This window comes from Paroedura picta, chromosome 7 (assembly GCF_049243985.1).
Source record: "Paroedura picta isolate Pp20150507F chromosome 7, Ppicta_v3.0, whole genome shotgun sequence".
NCBI classification, from domain to species: Eukaryota; Metazoa; Chordata; class Lepidosauria; order Squamata; family Gekkonidae; genus Paroedura; species Paroedura picta.
The window spans coordinates 18936644-18963061 of record NC_135375.1 but is presented as its reverse complement, the minus strand read 5'-3'; the positions used below and the strand labels follow the sequence as shown (position 1 = coordinate 18963061).

The following is a 26418-nucleotide window of genomic DNA, read 5'->3' as shown; positions in this document are numbered from 1 at the left end:
ATATATATATTTAAATTTCAATATAAGTACAATAAGAAGAGGTACCCCCAGATATCCCTCCAAAAGTGGGACCATCTGGTCACCCTAACCAAGCGTGAGGCAGCATGAAAACAGCCCACAACCCATTAGGGGCATGGCCGGCCACCCCAATCCCACAATGTCCGCCCCTATCCCTCCCTGTCCTTGGCTGCCCGGGGGGGGGGGGGAGATGTGTGGGGCCGCCCCCCGCCCTTCCCCATCCTCTGGTGCAGGGGTAGTCAAACTGCGGCCCTCCAGATGTCCATGGACTACAATTCCCAGGAGCCCCTGCCAGCTGGCAGGGGCTCATGGGAATTGTAGTCCATGGACATCTGGAGGGCCGCAGTTTGACTACCCCTGTGTTTGGAGGGCATTTTGCGGGGCCGCCTTTCCGTCAGGGCCACGGGGGGAGGCCCTCCTCGCCTCGCTCCCTCCGGCCGGGGCCGCCGCCAGAGGCCTCCTCTCCTGAGGGGGGAGCTCGGGCTTCCCCTCAGCGCCGCCGACCCCCCGACGACGACGGCCGCCGCCCTCCCGCGCCGCTCGCCCTGCCTGGCCTGGCCTCCCCTCCCCCGCCGCCGCCGCTGCTGCCGCTGCCACATCCTCCGCGGCTGTTGGCGTCAGCCGAGCGCCGCCATATTGGAAGAGACGCCGCTGCCTCGGGAGCCGGCCCGGCCCCTTCCCCCTTCCCCCCGGCCGTCGAGAGCGGGGCGGGCGACGGAGCGAGAAGCAGCCGTGCCGCCCGGCGCCTCTCCCGGCCCAGCGCGCCCGTCCCTTCCTCCTCCTCCGCCGCCGCCATGACTTCCCTGACCCAGCGCAGCTCGGGCCTGGTGCAACGCCGCACCGAGGCCTCTCGCAGCGCCGCCGCGGCCGACAAGGAGCGGGTGGCGGGCGGCGGCGGCGGCGGGGGTGGCGGAGGAGGCGGCGGTGGCGGCGGCGGGCCGGAGGAGGAGAGCCGGCGGGACGAGCAGGGCGACGACGAGAAGGGCGACTCCAAAGAGACGCGGCTCACCCTCATGGAGGAAGTGCTGCTGCTGGGCCTCAAGGACCGAGAGGTGGGCGGCGGGCAGGGCCGCGCGAGAGCAGGCCGCGAGGGGGGCTAAAATTATTATTATTATTATTGATTATTATTAGCAAAGTCCCTTCCCTTGTGCGGGGGGGGGTCCCTCATGAGCTGCGTGGGGAGCAGGTGGGGCAAGACTCTGGGGGGAGGGGGTCATGAGGCTTGAGAGGCGACAGGGTTAGATTTGGGCCTGGGGGGGTCAAGTAAGGGAGCGGGGCGTAAACTCTGTATCTCTGTGAGTATGGGGGGTCTAGTTAGGGGGGAGGTAGGCCGAGGGTCTAGTTAGGGAGGGAGGTAGATTGGGGGGGTCTAATTAGGGGGGAGGTGGATTGTGGGAGGGCCTAGTTAAGGGGGAGCTAGGCTTGGGGGGGGGGTCTAATTAGGGAGGGGGAGGTAGATTGGGGGGACTGGTTAGGGAGGGGGAGATAGATTGGGGGGGTCTGGTTAGGGACCGGGAGGTTGACAGGGGTCTAGTTAGGGGGGAGGTAGATTGTGGGAGGGCCTAGTTAAGGGGGAGTTAAACTGGGGGGTCTGGTTAGGGAGTGGGAGGTAGACTGAGGAAGTCTAGTTAGACAGGGGGAGGTAGACTGGGGGGGTCTTGTTAGCGAGGGGGGTAGACTTCGGGGGTCCAGTTAGAGAGGGGGAGGTAGACCATGAGCCTGATGGTGAATATCCAAAGCTGCAATTTTAGACATAGGTTTACTGAAAAACCAGCCCCTCAGTGGGACTTCACTTATGTCTGGTGTTTGCCTTACATCAAATGAAATGGGGAGAATCAAAGGCTATTTGATATTTGTATGAGAGGAGGTGGGGGTGGGGAGTCCACGCTAGAAGCTTTTGGCTTTGATAGGAGAGGCCTGCTTAGTTTATCCTAATATCCGAGTGGAATAGGAGGTCGGCATTGGGACTTGTCTTGCCAGTGCTGTGTTGTTTAGCCAAAAAGGGACTGAGACTGACAGTGCTATATCCTCTCTGGCATTTAACTGTTCTGGGTATAAATATGCTTTGTTAGATGAGTGTTATTTATTTATTCATTTGATTTATATACCGCCCTCCTCACAAGCCAGCTCGGGGCGGTGGGCAACATGAAATACAGTAATGTAAATTAAAGCATTTAAAAAATGTAGTTGTTGGTGGGGATTTTCCTCTAAACCTTTTGACTGGAAGGGCCTTTTTAGCCCACATTTCATGTTCAGTGAGACAAAGTAAGTATAGTGTTAAGGATAACTAATGGCAGTGCATGGGATTTCGTGCACACAGCGTGCGTATAAAGCATAAAAGTCTATGATAAAAGTTTGGATAACTATGCCCTTGGAGCCGGATCTTGCCATGGGCAACCGGATGAGTAGCTATTTACCAGCATTACCTCTAAACAGATAGACATTTTGATGTGATGTTTCTTTATTACCTCAGCAGGTCTGTCTGTCTGCTCATTTTGGCTGCCCATATACCAAAAGATGCTTATGTCTCGCATTGGCATTGCAGTTAAATGAAACTGAGAGAATCAATGGCTCCATGATAGCTGGTGTAGATGAAGATCTGAGGTGGAGATTTTTATAATGAGGAAATGGGGGGGGGGCTGGGAGAAAATCCATGCTAGAAGCTTTTGCCTTTGATAGAAGAGGCCTGCATGGTTTATCCTAATTCTGTATTTGTTGGTGTATAAACCTACTTTCCCCCCCTGAAAAACATGCCTCCAAGTGGGGGGGGGGCGTCCTATACGCTGGGTGCGCTTCAGTTGGGATAGACATAGCTGCCCATAGTGGCCTCCTGAGGCCCGCCCGGTGCCCATAGTGGCCTCCTGATGCTCGCCTGGTGCCCACAGTGGCCTCCTGATGCTGGCCCACCTCATTCTACATACCATCCAGTATCGCGGTATCCAGCGTGGCCACATCGGGTCATGAGCGTGGCTGCGAGGAGCATCAGCAACGAGACAGGGGTGCCAGCCTTTTCGTCGTGACCGGCTCATTCTGCTCGGCGGGAAGCAGCGGCGCTCCGGCCCGCCCCTTGTCTACGCAGAGTTCGCACATGTGCACTTGCACACTAGTGCCGGTCACAGGGAGATGCAGGGGCGGGCTGGGTATATAATAAAATCTATATTTTGAGTGGAAATGTTGGGGGTCGTCTTAGATGCCGGCAAATATGGTATATCCAAGTGGAACTAGGAGGTCAGGATTGGGGCTTGTCTTGGCAGTGCTGTGTTGTTAACCAAAGAGCTACTGAGACTGACAGTGCTACATCCTCTCAGTGCTACATCCTGACAGTGCTACATCCTTTTGTCTCTAGAGCAGGGGTAGTCAACCTGTGGTCCTCCAGATGTTCATGGACTACAATTCCCATGAGCCCCTGCCAGCATTTGCTGGCAGGGGCTCATGGGAATTGTAGTTCATGAACATCTGGAGGACCACAGGTTGACTACCCCTGCTCTAGACCACAGAAGACCCCCCAGGCTTCTGGTGTAAAGAAAAGAGATCCTGTTGAATAGGGCTTAAGATAATAGACAGTAACTAATGAAGACCACCTGGGTATAGCAGATAGGTTGCTAGGAACTTAGGTGGCAAAGAATAAATAGCTGTGGGGTTTTAGCAGAGCAGGAGGGCGAGTTGAAGGATTATGATTAATAAAGGTCATCTAGCTATAATAGAGTAAGGAATTTAGAAAACAAAACAGTTTATGGATTGCTGGGGTATGGGATTGAGAGAAGGGCACGCTGGGAAGGACTTTGTGATGGGAACAGGCTTGTGCAGTTTGAATAACAGTCTGATGTTTGAGACCGAAGGAGTCAAATGTATGGAGCGGAGAAAAGGGGCTGGGTAACCAAAAGGGGTTGATAGGTGCTGTAGGGAGGTAATGGGATACGAGACTGGGCAGTAAACCCCAGCAAGTTCTGTGTTTTAGTTGCTCATATACCCAAAATAGGGCCTCTTGTGGCGCAGAATGGTAAGGCAGCAGACATGCAGTCTGAAAGCTCTGACCATGAGGCTGGGAGTTCAGTCCCAGCAGCTGGCTCAAGGTTGATTCAGCCTTCCATCCTTCCAAGGTCGGTAAAATGAGTACCCAGCTTGCTGGGGGGTAAACGGTAATGACTGGGGAAGGCACTGGCAAACCACCCCGTATTGAGTCTGCCATGAAAACGCTAGAGGGCATTATCCCAAGGGTCAGACATGACCCAGTGCTTGCACAGGAGATTCCTTTACCTTTATACCCAGAATATACTTATTTCTGGTGTTTCCATTACAAGTAAGTGAAATTGAGAGAAACAAAGGCTCAGTGACAGTGGGTGTAGATGAAGGTTTGAGGTGAATATTTTTATGACTAGGGAATATGGGAGGGGGGAGTCCATATTAGAAGCTCTTGACTTTGATAGGAGAGGTCTCCACAAGAGACAAGCAACAGCAAGGATGCATGGAAATGTTCTCATGAACTTTTGGTTAGCCTACTCTGCAGTTTCCTTGACCTGGGTAGCCTAGGCCAGGAGTGGCCAAATTGTGGTTCTCCGGATGTCCATGGACTACAATTACCATGATTCCATGCTGGCAGGGTCTCATGGTAATTGTAGTCCATGGGCATCTGGAGAGTCACAGCTTGGCCATGCCTGGTCTAGCTAGGCTAACCCAATCTGATCAGATCTTGGAAGTTCAAGTGGGTTGGCACTGATTCATACTTGGGTGGAAAGTCTAGGATTGTGAGCCAGAGACAGGCAATGGCAAAACACCGTTATTAGTCTCTTGCCTTGAAAACCCCATGGAGTCACTAGAAATGGCAAAAGATTAAAAAATGAACCAGCCCAACACTTTTGCGATTAGGGCTCCCTGTATTAGGATTTAGAAGCCTTCCACTGGCACATTTGGTTTATACTGATGTAAACTTCATTGTACTCTATTCTGTAGAAAGTGTGTCAGCATCACAGTTGTATTATGTTCTGTGAACACTTTTTTGGTCCAGCAGTCATAGAACTGGGATCCTAACCGTCTTCTGTATATCTCGGCTATAGCAGCTGCGCTTTCTTTCTCTCTTGTCTCCCTCTCCCCCGCCAACATACTGCATGGGAGTCTTGGATAGGGAGGTAGAAGTTGGCAGCCCGGATTATGCTGCCCTAATGTTATTGGAATGCCTAACTAAAGGAACTGGTGTGAAGAAATCTTGAAGCATATGGAAAATATATTCCTTTTGAAAACATGACCTTTATGTAGGATCAGTCCTGACTTTTGTTAAACAAATGTTGATGGGAATACTTTGTTCTCATGAGAATATTTTGAAGTCTGTTAGTGGGTGCTGCGTTCTGTATTCTTATGGCTGAAAAATGTAGGCTTATCGTCTATGCTGGCAGTCTTCAAGCAAAGGCTGGATACACACTTTTCTTGGATGCTTTAGGATGCTTAGGGCTGATCCTGCGTTGAGCAGGGGGTTGGACTAGATGGCCTGTATGGCCCCTTCCAACTCTATGATTCTATGCTAATTCCCTGGTATGATAAATCTGTGAGGAAGCCCACTTGGGTATGGAAGTTGGCCCATTGTAAATGGTGTCCATGGATGTAGTGCCATTTTAACCAAGGCTTTTAGCCTTGGCATGTCCTGTTGCTGGGAAAGTTATAAACTGTGTTAGAGGTCGTAGGAAGCAAGTTCAAAATGGAACTATGTTAAAGTATAACAGAAAAGAGAGCTCTTGATTATCTCTTGTTTCTATGAAGATTAAACTGGCCAAGGAAAGCTTTTTAACAAATATGTATAAAATAAATCCAGCCTCTGTTTTGTGATAGGTATTGATTTGGATTGTGATTCTGCAGTTATATGTACATGGGTCTAAGTATGTTCAGATGCAGTGACTTCCCTTAATTTTGAGAAGTTTCTACTTGCATACTTCTCAGGCTTATGCAATACTGTTAGTTTAAATTATCTGTGCCTCCAACATTCTCCCCAATGGGGACTCAAAGTATCATTCTCTGCTCCTCCATTTTATTTTATCCTCACAGCAAGTCTTTTTTTAAATCAAATTATAAGGGGCTCCCATCAGATGGGAATGAACCACCAGGCTTGCTTCTTTCACCCTTCCATGGTTTAGAAGTACTAATTTACCCCAATACTGAAATCAAGCTTCAACTAAAAGACTGAAACGATGGTTTCAAATTGGTTTTCAGCCCTTGATGCTGAGGCAGACTGCGGTTAGTACTAACTGCAGATTGCCTGGTTTCAAAGCCACGACAAACCATTTATTTATTGGATTTTTAGAATGCTCTCCTGGCGAGCTGAAACCATCATAGAAGGTAAAGAAAAGAGCATGAGCTCAGGAAGGCCACCCTGTTCACAAGGGTGTGAGTTGGTGATTGGCTCCTTGAAGTCTCAATTGAGCCATTGTTAACTTACCTGATAAGGAAACTGGGGAGTTATATACATTGTGTATTCCAGGTTGAAAGGCAGACTGTAACTATTGAGTGCAGCCTTCAGAGTACAGTCTGTTCTGATGTATATCAAGGCAGCATTTGTCAGCCCAATGCAGCCTGTTCTGCAGACTAGAATGCTATAGAAATGTTTTTTTTCCCCCTAATCATTCATCATTATTAATTTGCCAAGTATTGAACTCTGGTGCTGGAGAAGACTCTTGCGAGTCCCTTGGACTGCAAGGCGGACAAACTGGTCAGTCCTAGAAGAGATCATGCAGTGGCCAACCAGTTGCTGTGAAGGCTCAATGGACGGGGCATGAAGGCCAAACCCTCAGCTTGAGGTTGGCTGCTGGCACTGGTATTTGGGATGTAATGTCTCTGAACTTGGAGGTTTCCTTTGATCATCAAGCCTAGTAACCACTGATGGACCTCTCCTCCATGAATTTCTCTAATCCTGTGTTTAAAGCCATCAGTTCTTGTGACCATGGCCGCATGCGCTGGCAGTGAATTCCACCAAATTCTTGTTGAGTGAAGAACTACTTTGTTTTGTCTTGTTCTCAGACTTTTGCTTCTCAACTGTTTTGGATGTCCATGAATGCTACTGTTATGGGAAGAGAAACAAATTCTCATTCTCTCCCTCTTCCTCCTTGGATAATTTTATAAACCTCTATCATGCCCCACATGAGCCTCTTGTGGCGCAGAGTGGTAAGGCAGCCGTCTGAAAGCTTTGCCCATGAGGCTGGGAGTTCGATCCCAGCAGCCGGCTCAAGGTTGACTCAGCCTTCCATCCTTCCGAGGTCGGTAAAATGAGTACCCAGCTTGCTGGGGGGTAAACGGTAATGACTGGGGAAGGCACTGGCAAACCACCCCGTATTGAGTCTGCCATGAAAACGCTAGAGGGTGTCACCTCAAGGGTCAGACATGACTCAGTGCTTGCACAGGGGATACCTTTACCTTTACCTATCATGCTCCACAAATGTTTACTTTTCTTTAAACTACTCTTTCTTTAGCCAATTCTTGTAGGAAAGGTCCTTGAATCTCTTTAACCATGTCCCTTGCCTTTTGCTGTACGTTTTCAGTGCTACAGTATCTTTTTTGAAAGACAACAACCATGAGGCTGTACCATATATTTACACAAGGACATCACAGTTTTATTTTCAACCCCTGTCCTAATAATCTCCAACATGGAGTTAGCGCTTTTTTAAACCTCTGATTCAGTGTTTTCATTGAGCTGCCTGATGCAACCCTAAGGTATGTTTTCTTTTCAATGATAAGTATTATACAAAGTTAAGATTGGTGTCCCAGTTTGTGTCACCTTATTTACATTGTACTTCATTTGCCACATTTCTGTGCAATCCCCACTCTCCAGATATTTGGAAAGTTCATTTTGGAGTTTTTCTGCGTCTGCAAAACTGGTCACCGCATTGCTCACCCCCAATTCGATTTTGTTTGTTTATGGATTTATACTCCATCCTTATTTATGAACAAGTTAAATAGCATTGGACCCAGTACTGATTCTAGTAGAATTCCAGTTTGGTGTAGTGAGAAGTTAAGAGTGGCATCCTCTAATCTGGAGAACTGGGTTTGAGTCCTCACTCTTCCACATGCAGTCAGCTGGATAACCTTAAGCCAGTCGCAGTTCTCAGAGCTCTCTCAGCCTCACCTACCTCATAAGGTTTCTGTTGTGGAGAGAGGAAGGGTCGGCAGATTATAAGCCCCTTTGAGACTCCTTTAGGCAATGAAAAGTAGGGTACAAAATCCCTATCTTCGTTCTTCCCACTGTTCAAGAACTGTGCATTTGTTCCTACTGTATATTTATTTCTAATTTCTGCTTCCTGTTTAACCAGTTTTTAATCATGAGAAGATCTGCCCTCTTAACCCTTGACTACTGAGTTTACTCAGGAATCTTTAGTTGGAGATTCTGTCAAAAGATTTTTGAGCAGTCCCACCTATATCATGTGCAACTAAATTGCCCTTATCAAAGAACTGCAAAAGATTATTAAGGTAGGACTTCCCTTTATGAAGTTATGTGAGTTTTCACAGCAGATCTTTTCCCTCTGTATGTAATAATTTTAGGGTTGAGTTCAGATGTAATTTGTGCTTTTAGAAGAGACTTCCATCAGTGGAACAAGACTTTTTCATTCCCTCAGTACCGCAGCCCATAATGTTTCCCAAAATGCCGGTCCTGGGGAAAGGGGAACCCCAAAGATCAGCATGGGAGCCAAATGGAAGCCTGCATTGGAAGAAAACAAGCAGCAGAAATCTCCCTGGCCTCCATCATCTGAAATTTACCATCAGATCCAACTTTCTGTCTTTATAAATTTTACTATTTTACCTGGCACAGGCATTAAGCTAACTTCCCAGTAATTTCTTAGGTGTCCTTTGGCCCCGTTTTAAAATTGGTATTGCATTTGTGCCTTTCTAGCTCTTTGGTTGGGAGACTGATTTTAGCAACAAATTACAAACTGTGGTTAGAAGATCAACAATTTGGATAGAAGTATACCTTTAGCTACTCAAAATAGCTCAGTTGGGTGAGACTGTATAGCCAGAGTGGTAGTTATACAGAGTTCCTTCATCAAGGAATAAACATTCAAACAGGCTAAGACAGAAGCCTTTAGAGGTGGAGCCTCCTGTTACACCACCCTTGCAAAGGAGCAATAATTTTTAACAAGGCTGGGCTGCCCCTCAGGGGAGAATTCACAAATCTGTGGTGGGGCATTCAGAATTTGAGGAGGTAAGGGGAGGGATTAGGAAGTTAGGTAGCGCTTTGTTCACACATGCAGTGGTTTTTGTCAGCCAGGGGAGAAGAGTCGTTTTATGTATTTCACTCCATCTTGAGGACAAAAATCACAGTCCATGTTTCGGAATCTTTTGCTTGTGACTTTGGGGACTCACAGTGATAGCTTCGCATGCTTTATGAATGGTAGTAGATTAAATTATAATAATCACAAACTTCATAGAAGCTATGCCCCAGTAGTGATCTGCCTATGTGAAAGGAGTACATAAACCAAAATACAGTGGAACTGTGTTGAAAAATACTGAGTACAAAAAACAAACAAGCACCATCAGATATCAGTGTGGTTCTATTTGGCACATAATCACAGTATAAACTTAAAGGTAAAGGTAAAGGTAAAGGTATCCCCTGTGCAAGCACCGAGTCATGTCTGACCCTTGGGGTGACGCCCTCTAGCGTTTTCTTGGCAGACTCAATACGGGGTGGTTTGCCAGTGCCTTCCCCAGTCATCACCGTTTACCCCCCAGCAAGCTGGGTACTCATTTTACCGACCTCGGAAGGATGGAAAGCTGAGTCAACCTTGAGCCGGCTGCTGGGATTGAACTCCCAACCTCATGGGCAGACAGATTCAGACAGCATATCGCTGCCTTACCACTCTGCGCCACAAGAGGCTCTTTTGTTTTAAGTATAAACTTACCAGTGCACTAAATGCTTCACATTTCACATAAATGGGCTCTCTAATTGTATCCTCAAGTCCCAAAATATTTTAAAGTGCACAGTGCATCCAGTAGCTTGAAAAATCTGGAGGCAGAGTAATTAGGATGAAAACTAAAAGGCGCTGTCTCTTCCAGTTTGGCTCTTATGTTTTCAAAACGATGTAATTCATGTGGCTCTTCCTTCTTCATAATATTATGCTCCATGTCAAAGGAGTATTCAGTGGCTCCTTTGCCTGTGGATCCCCACCCTCTTATTTTCAGCAAAAAGCTAAACACCGCATGTGGCTTGCTTCAGGTTTTGGGTGTGATGCACACAGACAGAGTGATGGTTGTGTTGTTTTATTATCATTCTAGTATGATTACTCAGCTTACTGTTGAATTTCGAATCAATATAGTAATCCTCAACATGGTCACCTTCTTGGATACTTAAATTCAGAGACTGGAGCCATGAAACAGACAAGACAGGAGCAGGCATAAACGCCCCAGTTTTACAGAAAACAGTTCTGTTGGACCTGCAAAAACGGAGCTCTACCACGAGGCTTTTGGTTGATGGTGAGCCATGGGAGGCCTCCCTGCAGCTTAGACGCATCCTAGTCAGGCAAATCGACTATCCTGTTATTCCATTGTATGTTTCATGCTGGCTGTTATGACTGTTACAATCTGCCATCCTATGCAAGTCCACACTGTGTATTAGGAGCCATCCATGCCCTTAAAATGGGATGCAAGTGTTTCCTCACTCCCCAGTAAGAGCAATTTATACGTATTTTGCTCCTGAATGCATCATTGCAATAGCAGTTTTGTTTGCAGGAAAGTTTAGAGTAGGGTTCATTGTTTATTTGCTCATCCTTATCCATTGTTGTTCCTCTATATATTTATGAAACTGCCTAGGGGGTGGGACTTGTCCGGCTGTCCAAGTTGGAATAGGGCCAATCAGGGTGCAGCCAGCTTTGCCCTGATTGGCCCTGCCCCTGCAGCTCCCACCCTCTGTCCCCGGACTCTATCCTCTTTGCTCTCAGACACCTCAGTACCTAGAGCCAGCAGCAGGTAAGGGGAGAAGCCCCGGGCAAAGGGTCGTGGTGAAGGGCTTGCTAACGAGGGCCTCCTGGCCTGCTGACTGCTCATTAAGGACTGCTAAGGAGCTGACTAGCTGACTGCTAAGGAGCTCTGTGGGTCCTGCTAACGAGCTGCCCAGCCCCCACCTGCCCCACTTGATCTGGGGAGGGGACCCTTTCAAGGCCCGTTCTTAGGAACGGGCTTTGAAGCTAGTTTCTCATAATAATATGACTAACTTTTTGTTCTCAAGTTGTGAAGAGCCAAGTGAAACCAACTGCTTAAAAGAGCAACATTAAAATAGTATGGACAGAACATTATTTTAGAGGAAAGAGCAGCAGAAGCCTTTTAAAGCTCATATGGTAACATCTTGGTGAGAAGTTGTATACTAAAGCAAAATATCAAGTTGCAGAGGTGGTTCTGTAAGTAAAAGATAACTGCTTACTTAGTTTTCTGGCACCCTTTGGATAAACTTGAAATGTACAATCTAAAAACAGAAAAATTATAAGATATATTTCAGATTTAATAGGAATTTATGAGCTTCCCTTCATATGCATGTTTAGTAACTGTTACATCAATCCCTTTTAATAGTCCAGTCGTATGATATTCCTATTTCAGGGCTCTACAAATCTCAGGTGCCAGGTCACTACAGTGCCTATAATTTTAATTGTGGCACCTAGTATTTTCAGCAGTGGTTTTATTGTGCTATCAGTGATCCTCAGAAGTACAAACTTATCATTTCCCACCAGAAAATATTTTGCTGCATGATACAGAAATACTTGTGTATTAATTTCTTAAGAATATATATTTCTGTATGACACAAATTAATGTGTATTAACTTATTGTTGCTTGTTTATACCCGTTCATTGATGGTAGAAGAATAGATTTATCTCCTGAATTAGCACATCTTAGGAGACCTGATTTACAATGGGGTTTATGTGGTTGTTCCCTTCAGAAAACTCACACAGAGACCAAATTTGAAATGAATTTAAAAAATATTGAAAAATAAATTAAAAAAAACATAACACTCTTACATGCTATTTAAACTCACACAAGCCCATACAAGAAGGGTTGAGATGGTGCAATACAGGGTGTAATAATTTGGGTCAAGGAAAGATGAATAGTTACCTTTCATGACATGAGGAAATCTAATGGAGAGGCAGTAAGATGGCTTGTGTACTGCTCCATGATGCAGTTTGGATCTGAGAACAGCACACACAGCTGTAGCCCAGTATATCTGCTTAAGTACCCAATTTCATGTCTTGGGGCTAAGGCTGGGCAGTTAGCCCCTAAAATAAAGAATGCAATGTGTTTGCCGGGGTAAGGCAAAGAAATGGAGACGAGGTAATGGCTATGTCATTGCTGAGGAAAAAGCCTTTGATTGGGTTACCAGATACTGATACTTGCTACAGGATGAACCCTTATGGATTTCCCAAGTGAAGACAAAAGAGTGGCTAGTAAGAACGTCAGAGTGTTTGATGCTCTGGTAATTAATGAAGGGAGATGGCTGAGGTAAGCATGAATTAATTAGGAAAGCTATGGCCACAGGTGTGAGGAAAGCATTTGAGGCTATCAAAGGAATGAGCAAATTCCCAGGTGCTGCTATTATTTTGTATTATTGATTATGATGATGATTTGATTTATTGCCCACTGCTCCCAGCAAGCTGGCTTCTAGCAGGTTACAACATTTAAAATCCCACAATAAAATATAAACCATCCCTAGCTTAAAACCATTCTACATCCAATGACAGGCTAAACCCTCCCCCACCTAGCAATCCATCAATTATCCCATCAATTAGCCTTATTAACAGTCTAGGGTGAGAGAAAAGCCAGTGGGAAAACCCCTCATGAGGACAATGGTCTCTCTCTGCATACTCTAAGGCAGTGGTCCCCAACCTTTTACCACCGGGGACCAGTCGTCACTTGACAATTTTACCGAGGCCCGGGGTGGGGGTAGTCTTTTGCCGAGGGATGTCGCCGCCACCTGAGCCCCTGCACCACTTGCTTTCCTGCTGGCACCCCTGAACTCCTGCCGCCCACTGGGGGGGCACTGCCAGCAGCAGCTGCGTAGTGCCATGCCGAGGGGGAGCCCCAGCCATGGCGGCTGCCGGAGAACACCAAAGGTGAGCTGGCGGCAGACTGGCAGGGCAGCCCCTGAGGCAACAGCCGGGGAGAACGACGAGGAGGAGCCATGGCCCAGTACCGACTGATACACGGAGCGGTACCGGTCCCTGGACCGGGGGTTGGGAACCACTGCTCTAAGGTCTACCCGGAGGGATGCAGCATCCAGCTAGAAATGGTATATTTCGTTTTCTGCTGGTACACATTCTTGGCCAGGTCAGTTTCCTGGATGAAATTGACATGTCTTAGTACATTTCTGGACAAATGATGCTTTGTCAATAGTATGCAGGCAATGTTGTCCAATACCCTTTTGCCCATGGAGAGAGGTGAATGAAGGGCAAGACAGGAATCTGAATTACAAAAGAGGGTGACAAGTCTTTCAAGGTGGGAAGTGAAGAAAGGGCAAGACAGGAATCTGAATTACAAAAGAGGTTGACAGGTCCCTCAAGGTTCACGTGAAGAGTATGGGAGATATTCCTCTAGAAATCTAATTATAGGTGAGAAGAGATGAAGTCAGGCTTTGCAGTGCTAGGAAAACATTTTCAGTGACAAAGGTATTTGTGGTGCAATGTAAAGAGCAATGTATATGTAATGAACCAGATTTTAACTTGGCAGTAGGCCCTGTCAGTGAATAAGGTAGCATCAACTAAAGTCAATTTCTATATTGGCTATGTAAGGCAAATTAAATGATGTACAAAACTCAAAACGATGATCTGTCATCAGTCTTACAGTGAAAATCCTAGAACCCTTTATTGGGGAGCCTCCTCTTTGTTTGAACATGAATTCCCTCCCCCACCTTTACGTGTGCCCAGCCATTTGAAAACCAGCTCAGGTTGCAGATATTTTGTTGGTTTTGTTTTACATCTTAATGAATTCATTCTGTTGGAGGGTTTGCCAGCATTGGAATGCAGCCTATAAAACGCTGTACCTGCAGCAACCCAACATGCTGTAACAACTTTAATGCCATGTATCCTGAGTGACATGGTGCATTATTCCCTCCTGCAAGGAGGTATCAATGAATGTTGGGAATAAGTTGTTGTTAGGTGCAAAGTCATGTCCAACCCATTGCGACCCCATGGACAATGATCCTCCAGGCCTTTCTGTCCTCTACCATTCCCCAGAGTCCATTTAAACTCACAGTAAGTAGGAATAAGTAGGAAACCGCTTTTGCATTCATCTGAAAAGTATCACACTGTTAATTTACTTTTTGAAGAGATGTTTATTATTGAAGCATTTTACTGTAGCTCTTACCACTAGTAGTTTGAAGGAGTCCTCTATTTTTCAATCCCTTGGTTCAGTCCCTTGGTAACCTTGGTTCGGTCACATTTTGTAAGTATCACCTACCTGACAGAATTGTTGTAAGAATAAAATGGAGGAGAAGAGAATGATATAAGATACTTTTGCTGCTCTTCAGTTTGTAGCCAGAGTCATTCTGTGCAACATGTATGGTTCTAAAGCTTAAGAGACTGCAAAGTTTACTGAATAGGCACCTAATGTTGAAGAAAAGGGATCAGAGGGAAGAAAGATGAGATATAGATTTCGTGGCACATTAACATTTATTATTTCCCATCTTCTTCATATATTGTCTGAAATGCTTATGATCATTTTACAGTTTTTTTAAAACAAATGTAGACGTGTAAACAAACCAACCACACTTTCCACTGATTGTAGTTAAATGTTGGTAATCTAGAAGAATAGAAAAGATTTTGAGTTTCTTCCACAGCCAAAGAGATTCAGCTCCTGATGGAGTGATGCCTGATCAGCTGATCTTAAACTCTGGGTTGTTAGGCGTCATATAGGAGAAGATGCTCCATTATATGCTGTGGGTGCTGACCAGCATTTTGAATTGGAAGTAAACTGGTAACTAGGATAGGCATTGGAGAATAGGTGTTGTATATACAATGTGTGTTCTTGTTCAGTGTCAGAGGGTAAAAGTGTTGTGTTTCTTTAACAATAGCATTTAAACTATGGTTAAGAGTTTTGGGGGTAAGGAACATCTAAAACTATTGAGACAGCTTGTGGCTGTAAGACGGTTAACTTGGAAGACTAAAATTCTTGCATTCAGATATTCGGGTGGTTGGAAAGGCTGTTGGGTCTTGAAAGGAATGCTTGGTGTTTTGTGGTGAGGATAAATAGTTCTGGCACGTTTATTAAAAGATGCGGCTGAGAGCGACGGAGAGGAAGACCTGGCTGTAATTTTTTTTGTTTTGTACAAAGACAGTCTTTTGTGCCTGTTGAGTAGGTTTTGGTAGTAGGTTTTGACGTTTGCTTCTTAGAGAGCTTAGGTTAAAGACATAACATCAGGTGATGGTTGGCATTACATCAGTGGATCCTAAGCTTTTAAATAGCCCTGTTGATCCACAGAAAATTCAAAAGACACAAGTAATTTAGTGCCTTCTTAGGTACAACCGTGATATCAGAAATAATTGTGCAAGCTTTCAAGTTTTCCAGGCTTGATGCGGAGTAAAAAGAAAGGGTGGGAAGGGGAGAAAGATTTAGGGCATCAGGAAATCTCCCCGAATCTTCAGCTTCTAAGTTTTAGGAGACATGACAGGTTGTGTTGCAGATTTGATTTGATTGCTTGGTGTTATATATGCAAAATGCATCACCTGTCGCAGAGAAGTTTTGCCCTCTGAGATATATTTCAAATGTGGGGTTTCTTGGACTACTTGAAGGTTTTTCTGTGGGCACTGGGGAAATTGAGCCTGGTTTTTCAGGAGGCCATGAGAGGCAACTTGTCAGGTATTAACTTCCTGCCAATGAGATCAATTGTTGAGTTTTAGCCAGCGATTGTGTCTGCTTCAGGGGAAAATATATTTCATGCTAAACCTCTCACTGGATCCATCCTCATATGTGGCGTGGAGTAATCCTAACTAGCTCACAAGTTCATGTTGAGGTGCCATGGGCAAGAACAGCAGGCCCTTCCCAAAAGCAGCACCTGCTCGTGTGTAACAGATGTAAGTCCAGTAGCATCATAGAGACCAACAAGATTTCGGGGATATGGGATTTTGAGAGTCAAAGCTCCCTTCTTCAGTCTGCTTGTGTCTGATGAAGGGGGGACTGACTCTTGAATCTAACTGGTCTGCTGCTGACCAACATGGCTGCCCTCTGGAACTGCTCATGTCTGGAGAGTAACATCACAACGCATCTGCTTCACTTTGCACACATCTTGAAATGTGTGGCCAGACAGTGAGAAATGGTCATTCAGTGGAGAGGATTACATTTTACCACAGGGGGAGACTCCATGCAACAGGGGTGGGTGAGGCACATTTGATGGCCAAGTTGTGAGTGGTCTTGATTGGGAAGGAAAGCAAAAGAGAGGGTTTGTGGTGCAAAGAATTTCTCAGCCGGCTGCACTGACCTCTTGCTCAATGTTTCCTTTTCCCCAGCTGTCTCGGTCTGCTGCCTGAGAACCTGATGATAACATTGGTCAGGTCATATCTCTGGCAGCTTCTCCGATTTTGAGTGCATGTACCTCATTGGGTCCTTTCCTGCCACCTGGAGACTAAAGGTAGATCCCGCGTCTGGAAAGGTTGATGACCACTTGTCTAGTGAGTTCTTACCCAGGAGAGATTTAGTCCAGAAATTTCTCAGCTCACAACTCATATTGAACCGCTAAGCTACCTGTTGCAGAATTAAGAGTTAATTCTGCTGCAGTCTTATTTTATCTGCTCCTGGGCATCTGTGCTCCTCTGTGAACTCAAGCCAGCTAACGGTGCTTTGGGAAAACGCAATGGTGGGATGTGTTAACAGGCTGCTCTGGTGAAACAGTGTGTCCACTTACTGCAGCTGAGTGAAAAAACCACACACAGTTGTTTTTGGGTAGTCAGCATGGAGCTTTCTCTCTCTCTCTCTCTCTCTCTCTCTCTCTCTCTCTCTCTCTCTCTCTCTCTCTCTCTCTCTCTCTCTCTCTCTGTGTGTGTTTGTGTGTGTGTGCTGGAGTAAGGCATTCTGAGTTTTGCTTACATCAAGTTCGCCTTTATGCTGTGGGACTTCTCAGGGCCCCTTTGTGTTAGCCGTAGGTTTTGTATTTTTCTTTTGGTCTTGTTTCCCCCCCCCTCTCTCCAGATGGGTTTGTGCCTCTTGAGATAGAGGCTATCTCTCCAGACTTCCATCCATATGCTCTTATTAGACATGGAGAATTTAGCTGAAATAACCTTGTATATTATTAATAGAAAAAAAAATAACCTGCATGCATGACAGCTGCTTCCTTGTTGGTTATAACTGGCTCAAAGCCACTGAGGTGTCCAGTAATGTTGAAGCCAGTGTGCACTACTTGTTTACACGCAGAGCTGATGCAACAAATCTTAGCTGATGAGCCAGCTTTCCCTGTATCAACCAGTCGGTCCCTTAAGAGCTGTAAGCATAACTGGGCTTTAATTTCCCTCTGGCACAGTACATGTAGGTGAATATTGGGGTCTTTAGGATGCTTTGGGCTGATCCTGCGTTGAGCAGGGGGTTGGACTAGATGGCCTGTATGGCCCCTCCCAACTCTGTGATTCTGTGATTCTGTCTTTTTGCCTGACATTGTTGCCTACTTCCAGGGTTCCCATCCCTCAGTATTCATATTTCAGAGAGCAGCTTGAGGTACATTTGCTTACTTTCTTTTTTGTGGACTTGTAGAGGATCTATTAAAAACTTAACTTAGCTTTTAACAAGGGTGATCTGGGAGCCTGATAGACAAGCAGCCAGTTCCCTGTTAATTTTATTGCTAATTTTTAACAGTATGTTATTGAAAATACATTACTCTGTGTGTAAGAAATATTCCAGCAGGTTAAAGAATTTTAAATGATCCCTTTGTCCAGTTAGCAGATTTTAATTTAATTTGCTTATTATGAGAACCTCAACATTGATGACTTTTCAGATATGGGAGAATATAAAAATTTATGGTGCTATTAAAAGTCAGGCATGTATTGCTAGAAGAAAAGTTCCCTTAACTTGCAACATAACTAGTTTGGAAGAAGAATAAGTTTGGTTCTCTCTGATAAATCTTTATTGATTTGTTATATCTTTAATTTCTACCAACAGGTTCTCAATCTGCTGATTAAAGGTTGCATATTTGTGTTCTTTGTATTACTATCTTGCATGACTAAATTTCATTTTGCTTTTTGTGAAGGGGAAGTATAAAGAGAACACAACCTATTTTGCTGCTGCAAAAGTATTTTGCCTGTAGCATGAAACGCTGACAACAGGTCTTCCAAGTGAACACAGCAGTTTGGAGCAATTGGAGTGTCACAGCACTATTAGCACCACAATCACAGCTGGCAACTTCCGTAATTTAACTCTCTCAGCCTCACCCACCTCACAGGGTGTCTGTTGTGGGGAGAGGAATGGGAAGGCGACTGTAAGCCGCTTTGAGCCTCCTTTGGGTAGGGAAAAGCGGCATATAAGAACCAACTCTTCTTCTTCTTCTTCTAGTATTTGAAGAATACCTAGTGTAATTTGGGATGTGAGTATGCACCTTTTATAGTGGAGCCAGTTTAATTCTGTAGTCATGCATGATTATTTTACAAGTGAACAAGTCCTCCAAAACCATATTGCGAATAATGAGCCACTTTCTTCCCATTGTTCCTCATACATGCTATGGCATCATCATGACGTTCTAGATCATTGAAGTTGCATTGAAGTTGCATGATAATGTATGATTGTAAACTAAAGCAGTTCGGCAGGGCCTGCTAAAAGGAGCTCTTCCGCCAGGCATATGGTTGAGGCTGACCGAATTCAGCAGCATCTACGGGGCTCTTTACCTCCCTCCCAGGAATCCATACACCCGTTCTGAGCCACGGACGTGTTCAAACTGCTATTTCAAATAGAATGTTACCTTCAGTTATGGCTGCCAGTGCTACTATGGTTGGGGTCCATTTATGTTATGTAGAGCTAGGCAATTATATGTTCTATAAACAGAGTTCCATGTACTATTTTTCCGTTCCATGTGAACCACCCTGAGCCTCAGGGGAGGGCAGTATACAAATATAATAGAATGAATGAATGAATGAATGAATGAATGAAAAGAATGAGCGTAAATGGAATGTCCCATTCTCCAGCCTTCTTCTGAGAAGAGGTCTGTGGTTTGTTATGCCAGAGAGTAAGTTAGCTCACATTGATCGAGACTCCAGACCCTTGAAATGTAATCCTTTTATCTTTTAACAGAATTGGCCATAGATAGTTTTCTGTAGTATTTGTTAATGTGCTCTGCATCATAGGTGAGACTATGTGAATTCTAACTTCTTGTATCCAAAGTAGCAGAAAGGGGCAGAAATCACATCTTTTCTCGTGTAGGAGTAGTAACTTGGCAAGAGGGAATGTATTTTCTAAATAAAATTGCAATCAAGTCTCCTTGACTTTCAGCCTCTTTCGTAGATCACTATAACAAAACTGTTGTGGCTCAAAATAGCATGGGGAAGATCGCTTCCTGCACCCACAATCAGTCTGTACCAAATAAATAGAGAAACAAATTGAAATAATACATACATTAGAAATTCAATTTGCAGGCTGTCTTTGATTTGTTGTGCATGTATTTTTTTTTTTTTTTTGTCGAAGGACAGATCGGATTGGATAGGTGGAGCGTGTGTTTTGAGTGACTAACTTGGGGCCTCTTAGACCGTTTACGCACTGAGAACTTTACTGCCCCAGTTCCCGTGCAAGAGCACAAATCGGAGTCAGATGAGATGCACCAGGCCAAATGCTCCCCTGTGTGGGTACAGGTAGAAGTGGGACAACCTGCCATGACTAAAACTCCAGCCAGCAGCCTGGCATGAAACCTCCAGTGCATAAACGGTCCCTATGTGAACTACACTGGGGTTGCTGAATGGGAGAAATGGGGTTGTGCTATTCTAACGGATAAGGGTCTAGTAAGAGGGTCCGTGCACTTTGATGGGCCTTGGTTGGTAGCTGTTTTATGTGATCTCTTCACCCCTCCTCAAGTTCGGGCAGGTGGTATAGCCCAGGGGTAGTCAACCTGTGGTGCTCCAGATGTTCATGGACTACAATTCCCATGAGCCCCTGCCAGCAAACGCTGGCAGGGGCTCATGGGAATTGTAGCCCATGGACATCTGGAGGACCACAGGTTGACTACCCGTGGTGTAGCCTATCTTGCCCAGCATAAAAGGGAGGAATAAACACAGAAAGAGATTTGTTTTACGTCATGTAGGCAATCAAAAACGGTATGCTTTTTGGTCACTAATTATTGCATTTTTATTATTGAGTACTCCTTAATGTGAAAAATAGCACTCTTTGGGGAGAGGATGTTTGTACAAATCATAAAATGAGGCAAAGTGGCAGAAGGTATGTGTAGAAACTGGCCTTGTGGGGATGTAGTAACATTTCTTAGAATATATGTATATAACTAGAGAGGTTTATAGTCTAGGTCAAACTGAAGAACCTGTAAAGTTAGAACAGGTATGTTTTGTAAAATTTTAGAAGTCCTGGGCTGTAAAACATTTGCTTCTTTTCCAAAACAGAGCCCCCACAATTAATGTCAAGTAATACGGGTTAACAAAACTTGCTTTACGTTATCAGGTTGTTTTATGTTATCAGGTTGTTGTAAAAATGAACCAGGATAAAGAATTTTGGCATGTCATTTGTGGCTTTAACCGTGTTGCCCTTACAAGCTGATGAAATCGCAATTATGCCCGCTTCAAAGTGAATGGTTTTTCCAGGCCCAGTATTCTGCTGGCTGTTAAAGTTGCTTGCATAGTCAGAAGAACCATGGGCCTAGTTTGAAACAGCTGTGGTTTTTGATTTATCAGATAACAGCCCAACTTTGACCAAATTGTATCTCACTTCCTATACCCTGGGAAACATATCATTTTGTCAAAATGTGTAGTGTCCCAGTGGTATGAGGCAGGGGTAGTCAACCTGTGGTCCTCCAAATGTTCGTGAACTATGATTCCCATGAGCCCCTGCCAGTGTTTGCTGGCAGCGGCTCATGGGAATTATAGTCCATGAACATCTGGAGGACCGCAGGTTGACTACCCCTGGTATAAGGAGCCAATATTTCAGGTCTGGATTACATTACAGGATTCTGTGTATAGATATTTGTGTTTCATGAAGCTTCATGGAAGCCCATTAAGATTTTCTCACTGTGCTACAAGATACAGACGGGGGGGGGGGGGAAAATACACTCATCTCCTATATTTAGACTACAGCTGAATTGTATAGCTCCTTTGGGTAAATGTAGGGAGAGCGGAAATTACTTTCCTATGAAGTGATAGTAGCAATATAATTTATCTTTTACACAGATGTTTACTTAAAATTTGCTGGGACTCTTTTTGTTCACCAGGGTTACACATCATTTTGGAATGATTGCATTTCCTCCGGGCTGCGTGGCTGCATGTTAATTGAGTTGGCACTGAGAGGGCGTCTTCAGCTGGAGGCATTTGGAATGAGACGCAAAAGCCTGTTAACTAGAAAGGTAAGAAAAGGATGAGGACCGAGTCATGCATAGTTCTTAGCAGCATCCCATGTAGCTTTGCAGAAGCTGATTTAGCATGGTGGTAATGTATCGTGCCCATTGCAAGCTTACCCAGCGTAATAGTATTTGTACGAAGCTTAGGGTTGGGCATCAGACCAAACAAAAAGAGGGGGTCAGTTGGCTAGTCAGACATTAATCTGTTAAGAATTGTTAAGCATTGATATAGCATTAACTTTATAAATACAAAAATATAATTTAACAGTTGGGGGACCTGCAAGATTCTATGGCAGGGGTAGTCAAACTGCGGCCCTCCAGATGTCCATGTGCTACAATTCCCATGAGCCCCTGCCAGCAGGGGCTCATGGGAATTGTAGTCCACAGACATCTGGAGTGCCGCAGTTTGACTACCCCTGTTCTATGGGGTTCTATGGGGTCTCCAAGTTTCACCCTGCTTTCTCACTGGGCAGCCACTTGCCAGCCAGCCCCACTGCAGAGCTGCTGGCTCTGCTTGTCTGGATCACATGGCAGCCAGTTGCTGGTGGGTGGTGGCTCCCACTCCCAATGTGCCTACAACACTCACACAGTGGCCAGCAATGGTGGTGGGGAGCAGGCGGTTGGTTTCTCCCCTCACCCACCTGGCAGCAGCAGATTAGGGACCTGCTCCTAACCACGTCCCCCCCCCCCCCGGCAGTGCTGCCTCTGGGATCCACATGAAATTTGAGGGATGGGGGTGAAGTAATTCTGCTGCTCTGCCTCCCCCTCCCCCTATTGCTCCGTTTTTAAATTTTTGGCTCCCCCCTCTTCCCCCCCCCCTGTTTTTGCAAACTTGGAGTCTTTCTCCTGTATATGACGCCAATCTCTGGATTTACAGATCTGCAGAAGGCACCATGTTGAGAATTAGATACAATGATTCTCAGAAGGTTTGATCATATGCCCATGACAGAAACAAAGTAAATTGCTGCTGCTTTGAATCTGTGACATTCATTTAAATCAAAATCAATACACCTTGGGGGGAGGGGGGTCTTAGGCCCTTGCCACTGTTGTACTCCTGTCTGGAAATGGCTACACCGATAGCAGGTGGCCTGTGTGAGAAGTTTTGCGGTACTGATAGGTTTGCCCCAGTCTGCGGCAGGGCTAGGGGGCATGTGGCCTTTCCTGACAAATGATACTTTTGTGAAATAAGAACTGGTCAAATATCATCAAAGATCTCATGAACCCAAGAAAACCATTGTGTAGGCAACACTTTGCTTTTTTGGATGCTGTCCCGACTTGGATAGCCTAAAGGTAAAGGTAAAGGTATCCCCTGTGCAAGCACCGAGTCATGTCTGACCCTTGGGGTGACGCCCTCCAGCGTTTTCATGGCAGACTCAATACGGGGTGGTTTGCCAGTGCCTTCCCCAGTCATGACCGTTTACCCCCCAGCAAGCTGGGTACTCATTTTACCGACCTCGGAAGGATGGAAGGCTGAGTCAACCTTGAGCCGGCTGCTGGGATTGAACTCCCAGCCTTATGGGCAAAGCTTTCAGACAGCTGCCTTACCACTCTGCGCCACAAGAGGCTCCTATATTGGATAGCCTAGGGAAGCCCAATCCTACCAGATCTTGGAAGTTAGGCAGGGTCGGTCTTCAAGGAATACCATGGTCGTGACACAGGGGCAGGCAATTACAAACTCTTTCTGAACGTCTCTTGCCTGCACACCAGACAATCTTAGGCTTTCCTACCTACATAACACACGTGCCACATGATCGATCAATCCATCCGTCAATCAATAAATGGATTTGCTGTTACCCTTATGGCAGCATTCTTGGTCTAGTGAAATATTTTGCAGTATTTGGCTATTCAGTTGACTAGCAGGCCTTTCTGAAAAAAACCTTGATCACGCTAGATGGGCAAATGTGTTCGTCTGCCGCTGGAAAAGAAAACAGAAGTCCAGTAGCATTTTAGAGGGAATAACAGTTCAAAATGAATTTTATTCTTCTCCCACAAAGCTTCCAGGATTCTTTAGTTTGCCAGAAATGTAGGAGTGCTCCTTGAAATATCGTACTATAACGGTACGATACTATAATTGGCTGCCTGACATGGCTTTTTTTCTTAACATTTACAGAAATGCTTTAAAGCAGGGGTAGTCAACCTGTGGTCCTCCAGATGTCCATGGACTACAATTCCCATGAGCCCCTGCCAGCAAACGCTGGCAGGGGCCCATGGGAATTGTAGTCCATGGACATCTGGAGGACCACAGGCTGACTACCCCTGCTTTAAAGAAGGTAACATATGTGTTATTTAGATGTGTCAGTCGAATCAGGAACTGAAATTCCATAAGCCACATACTTAATGTTATAGGCAGTGCCATAGGTTTATGCTCCTACAGTTTGCTATATCCAAAGCCTAGTGAAGGGATTAATCTGTGCATTGCTCTTCGCAGTTGATTCTCCCGCCCCCTTCCCGGTAATGTGAAGATAATTTGTTTTCCTGAGGTGTTCCTGTCGTGGGAGAAACATCGCATTGCCTTCTCCCGCAAATTTAGTTGTGTTGGCACCCTGCCCTGTCAATATTATTTTTGCCCACCTATTTAAAAAGCATATTTGAAAAGTTTCCACACACTGCCTCTCTGTTCAGAATTGAATCTTTGTGTGAGCTGGAGTTATAGCTTACGTTAATCTGGTTCAGCTGCATTTAGTTATGATTAGCTTGAAATGAATCCTTTTTCTCCTGCAAAGCTTTCAAAGTGCTTCGGTTTAACAGACATGCAGGAATGTGTCTTGAAATACCGAAAGTCCTTAATTACTTGCATGACACAACGTTTGTTCTAAATGTTTTACTGAAGTACTTTTAAGGGAGGGCCAGAATATGCATTATTCAAAAAACACATCTGACCAAGCAAATTGCCTTACATTTTCTGTATAATTTAAGGCATATTTTAAGACAAGGCTCCAGCTGAGGGGAACTCACCAGTGGTGCTTTTGCTGGCATTAGAGTTACATTCATGGAGCTTTTTTTCAATAGTTAGAGTTAGAGTTAGAGTTTATATGCATTTAGCATATGCTTATTGGTCTCCACATTTGTAGCTTCCATGTAAATCTCTCAAAAAGTGCATGAGTGTAGGAAGAACAGATGTAGTTCTGTTCTTCCATTACCAGTAGACTCTACTCCATTGGATTTTTGCCTGAAGCTTCTCTTCATTGTTTTTATTCCTCTGACAGAGATGAGGATGTTTTTCACAGTTGTGTTACATGTGTCTTGAACATAAAATGAACAGAACGATTTCCCTAGATTTAAGCAGCAGCAGAAGAAGAGTTGGTTCTTATATGCTGCTTTTCTCTACTTGAAGGAGTCTCAAAGCGGCTTTCAATCCCCTTCCCTTTCCTCTCCCCAAAACAGACACCCTGTGGGGTGGGGTGGGTGAGGCTGAGAGAGCCCTGATATTACTGCTCAGTCAGAACAGTTTTATCAGTGCTGTGGCGAGCCCAAGGTCACCCAGCTGGCTGCATGTGGGGGAGTGGAATCAAACCCGGCTTTGCCAAATTAGAAGTTCGCACTCCTAATGACTACACCAAGCTGGCTCTCGATAGCTTTTCCGTTCTGAAAATGGAAAAAACTTCAGCTTTTGAGGATTTAAAGAAAATTAAATTCCAGGGTCCAGGGTGATGCTAGTAAAAAAATTGCAGCTCGGGGATCCCATTGCATTAAGGCCTATGTCGGGCCCAAGTCGGGCCTATGTAAAACGTATATTTATATATTTAATATATTTAATAAACATTATTATGCTACCTTTCCATCCAAATAGGACCCCTAGGGTGGCAAAGAGTAAGTTATTGCTATTTTTAAAACATGAAAGCATTGAAAAACAACATATTCCTTTGTTTCATGTGAACCACCCTGAGCCTCCATGGAGGGTGGTATATAAATGGATTAATTAATTTTTAAAATACATAGACATATACAATATTTTAACAATAATAACAATCAAAATGTATAAATAAACACAACACAACCAAGGGGAGGGGACAATTAAAGTTTACTGGGACTACTCCAAATGAAACATAAAAGTCTTCCTCTGCTGGTGGAAGAAAACATCTGAGGGAGGAAGAAAAATCTCACTGGGGAGGGAGTTCCAAAGTTTTGGTGGCACAGTTGAGAAGGCCTTTGTTTTGATTTGCCATGCATCTAGCCTCAGATTGCTGGGCAGCCAAAGCAGGCCTTCCAGAGTAAACAGGTAAGTTTATACTCCACCAGGTCGGGGCCTTTTTGGTCCTGGCCCTGCCCCTGCCCTGGTGGAATGGGCTCCTGGGAGAGCTGAGGGTCCTGATGGAGTTGTTACAGTTCTGCAGGGTCTGCAAAACAGAGCTCTTCCACCAGGTCTTTGGTGAAGGCTATTGCTAAGAACAACATGGCACCTCCTCAGGCTTGGTTTGGTATTGCATCTACACCTCCACCTCTAGAGAGGTCTGCTTGAGGGACTAGGGAATTTTGGCCAATCTTGTGGCTTGTAGGGGGTCTTATTGTCTCAGAGCTAAATGGGGTTTTTTATATAGGGGTTTTTATGTTTGTAAGCTGCTGAGTGTCTTTGGAAAGCAGTGGGGGATAAGTTCATTAATAAATAACTAAATTATTATTATATGGGGGAAGGTGGAACTAAGCTGTATAGGGATTTATAGGTCAATATATCAGCTCTTTGAATTGGACCCCTTCCTTCCTTCCTTCCTTCCTTCCTTCCTTCCTTCCTTCCTTCCTTCCTTCCTTCCTTCCTTCCTTCCTTCCTTCCTTCCTTCCTTCCTTCCTTCCTTCCTTCCTTCCTTCCTTCCTCCCTTCCTCCCTTCCTCCCTCCCTCCCTCCCTCCCTCAGACCTTCTAGGAGCACTTCTCAGGTTCCAGGGTCCCCCGTCAAGCAAGGATATACAACACAACACGATCAGATAGACAGAAAAT

The 26418-nt window shown here is 45.1% G+C and overlaps 1 protein-coding gene across 2 annotated transcripts in view; it reads left to right on the top strand.

Annotated features, from left to right (window-relative positions):
* The first annotated feature begins 371 nt into the window (after positions 1–371).
* Positions 372–26418, top strand: part of GOLPH3 (golgi phosphoprotein 3) — a 37333-nt gene continuing 11286 nt past the window's right edge. The window contains exons 1-2 of one of the 2 annotated variants that reach the window (XM_077346923.1): positions 375–1070; positions 21362–21493. In XM_077346923.1, the coding sequence (XP_077203038.1) occupies positions 813–1070; positions 21362–21493 (390 nt within the window). In that variant the 5' untranslated portion in view covers positions 375–812. Of the gene's footprint in view, positions 1071–21361; positions 21494–26418 lie in introns of both variants that reach the window. The other variant, XM_077346924.1, reaches the window with a different exon arrangement.